The 2,773-nt window shown below is 41.9% G+C and overlaps 1 protein-coding gene across 1 annotated transcript; it reads right to left on the reverse strand.

Annotated features, from left to right (window-relative positions):
* Window positions 1-1,928: 1,928 nt before the first annotated feature.
* On the reverse strand, window positions 1,929-2,390 carry LOC127137291 (lysine-rich arabinogalactan protein 19-like). The gene has a single exon (XM_051063761.1). It carries the CDS (start codon window positions 2,388-2,390, stop codon window positions 1,929-1,931), a length of 462 nt encoding a protein of 153 aa, XP_050919718.1.
* Between the last annotated feature and the right edge of the window lie 383 nt (window positions 2,391-2,773).

Here is a 2,773-nt window from a genome sequence, read left to right on the forward strand (position 1 = left end):
TCACTTGAGGAAATAGTTTAAGCAAAAAATAAGTTGTAATTTAAAGTGCTTCTAACAACAAGCAAGTATTACAGAAAAATATGAGAGCAAAAGCTTTTCACGTGAGAGCAGTAGCTCGTGAAAATAAGAGAGTGTGAATGATATTTTTGTGTGTCTCAGGTGTGTCTCTCTAGAGAAGTAATCTGTCCTTTATATAGTAGTTGTGAAGGACCGTTGGAGTGATGACAGAATCTTGGTCATTGAAGAATAATTAATGTCATTACTTCTGTTGTTTCTTTCTAAAACCATTTTGTCCGCCTCTTTAATCTTTTCTTTAAATACTTCCTTTCCATAATGAGATTCCTTTCCGTTACGCGTTCTGGACTTGTGAATCTGCATCAGAGTCTTGATGTACCAGAGTTAGTCTTCAGAGGATGATTACGTCTGATTTCCTCAGAGCTTCTCATTGCTCTATTCTTCTTAAGTATCAGAATCTAAATCAAGTAGTCTTGTTGGAGCTTCTGACTTCTTACTGTTTCTCTTTGATCAGAATCAGAACCTTCAAGACGTACTCCTTTCTGAGTGGCGTCTGATCATCTAATACTTTATATCTGACATAGGTTTGTATCTGATATATGGTCAGAATCCTGCGTAAATGTTCAGAGTCTTGTACACTAAGAAAAACTCTCGTTAGGGTGCCATTTTGGGTTTCATCCTTTGTTATCATCAAAATCATAGAGATATCTTGTAGAACCAACTTTGTTCTTACAATCTCCCCCTTTGTGATGATGACAAAACAGTTCAGATTAAAGATGAAACATTTAAAGAAACTTTCAGATCAGATATTGTAAATGAGCTTCCCCTGAGTTAGATCTTGGATAGTTCAGAAGTTCTTACCGGACCTTCCATGGTTTGGTGCTTTTAGCTACTTTCCTGCATATCTTAAGTCATTTTTAGAGGAAATGTTTGTAGTGTTTGAATGGAGTTAGATATATTTTCATTAGAGCTGTTTTAGTTCTCCCCCTTTTTGTCAGAATAAAAAATACTTAGCAAACAGACTTAGCAAAAAGTTGATATTAATAGATAAGCATTTACATAAGCCAAAAAAAAACAGAAAGCAAGAAACAGACATTGAAACACAGAAAGCAACAAGCAAAGCAGAGAAAGCAACAAGCAAATTAGAAAGTAACAAGCAGAAAATATCCTAGGTGCCTAAGGGTTCGGAGGTGGAGGCATCCTCTGGAGCAGCTGGGACAACATGTTCTGAATGTTTACATTGACAGAGTCCTGTTGATCCAGTCTGGCTCGAACTAACTGTTTTTCTTTCTGCAGCTCTTCAAGGGTCTTCAGGACCAGAGGGACGAATCCAGAGTTGGAGGACTCCCCCTGAGTCACTGCATCATTTATGGCTTTGGCAGCAGACTCTTCAGCAAGGAGCGCTACTTCTTCAGCGTCAGCTTTGGCTTTTGCCTCAGCATCAGCAAGAGCTTTGGCTTCAGCTTCTCTGATTCTCTAAAGTTCTTCTTGTCTTGCTTTCTCTTCAGCTTCCTGTCTTTCCCGCTCCTTAGCTTCTCTGGCTAGATGCTCTTGGAGTCTGATCTCAGCGTCTCTGATGAAGTCATTGCGGACTTGTTCAGAGAGGCCTTTCAGCTTGAAGGCTTCAGAGGTCATCCAACTTATCACTCTGTTCTAGTGAATCCTTATAGCGGAGGGATCATCACTAATGCCAGAGTTGATGGTCAGAGACTTGACCTTTTCAACTGAAGACTCTACAAAAACCGTAATTGCTTCTTCAAGGGTCAGAAGGGAGGTTTCTTATTCGTTGGCAGAGGCTTGGGAGGGTGAGGTGGGGGCACTTAGGTTAAGTGTGGGAGTTGTTGGGTCCGCGGAGGGAATGGGTTGGGGTATTTTAGAGTGTGGTGGTTCATATGGTTGTGAGTCATAGTGGATTAGTTCTGATGGTGGAGGTTCAGAGGTGGTTGTGTTGGGGTTTTCTGGAAGTGGGGAATTACTTTAGGTTCAGGGTTAGAGTGTGATGGCTTTTGAGAGGCCATAACACGGTCTTGGATCTGAGCCAGAGTTGGGGAGTGAGGGTCAGAAGGTTCTGGGTCAGATGAGAGGTTATAGTAAGGTGGGGATTTTGGAGATGGTGATGAAGATGGTGAAGTGGTTTCATTTAGCATTTCTGCTTTTGAAACAGGTAGATTTGTGGTGGCAAGGTTGAATTTTTGGGATGGTAGGTTAGAGGGTCTGGTGGTTGAGGGAGGAGTATCAGTAGTTGTGTATATAGGGTTTGATTGAGGAAGTGAAGAAGCAACAAGTTTAATTTTTACAAAGGGAGGGAGAGATACAGACTTACCAGGAGATCCAACCAAGGGCACTGGGGGTCTTGATCCAGATGTTTCTCCCATCTTCGCTCTCTTCGCCTACTTGGTCTTCTCAGAGGGCTCTCGTGTCCTCTTCTGGAAGTCTGGTGGAAACTCAGGCAGCCAATCCACTTGGAATTCTATGATATCCACTCCTTGTTTATGTAGATCCTCTAGATAGTATGCGACTACCTCTGAAGGGTCGATCTTGGAGAAAAGGTATAGTCCATTTGGAATCTCCCTCTGATCTTTAAGTGCTTCCCAGGAGGTGTCCAATATTGGTTTGGCCCTTACTTGATCAATGATTCCCATGCTCTTCATATTGCGAGCGTTCAGAGGTCTGCCAGTATCTATCATAACATCTTCCATGAGTCTGAGCTGAATCAGATAGTCCACGAGGCCACTTTCAATCAGCAGATCAGATATAA

This window comes from Lathyrus oleraceus, chromosome 4 (genome assembly GCF_024323335.1).
Source record: "Lathyrus oleraceus cultivar Zhongwan6 chromosome 4, CAAS_Psat_ZW6_1.0, whole genome shotgun sequence".
In the NCBI taxonomy this organism is placed as follows: Eukaryota; Viridiplantae; Streptophyta; class Magnoliopsida; order Fabales; family Fabaceae; genus Lathyrus; species Lathyrus oleraceus.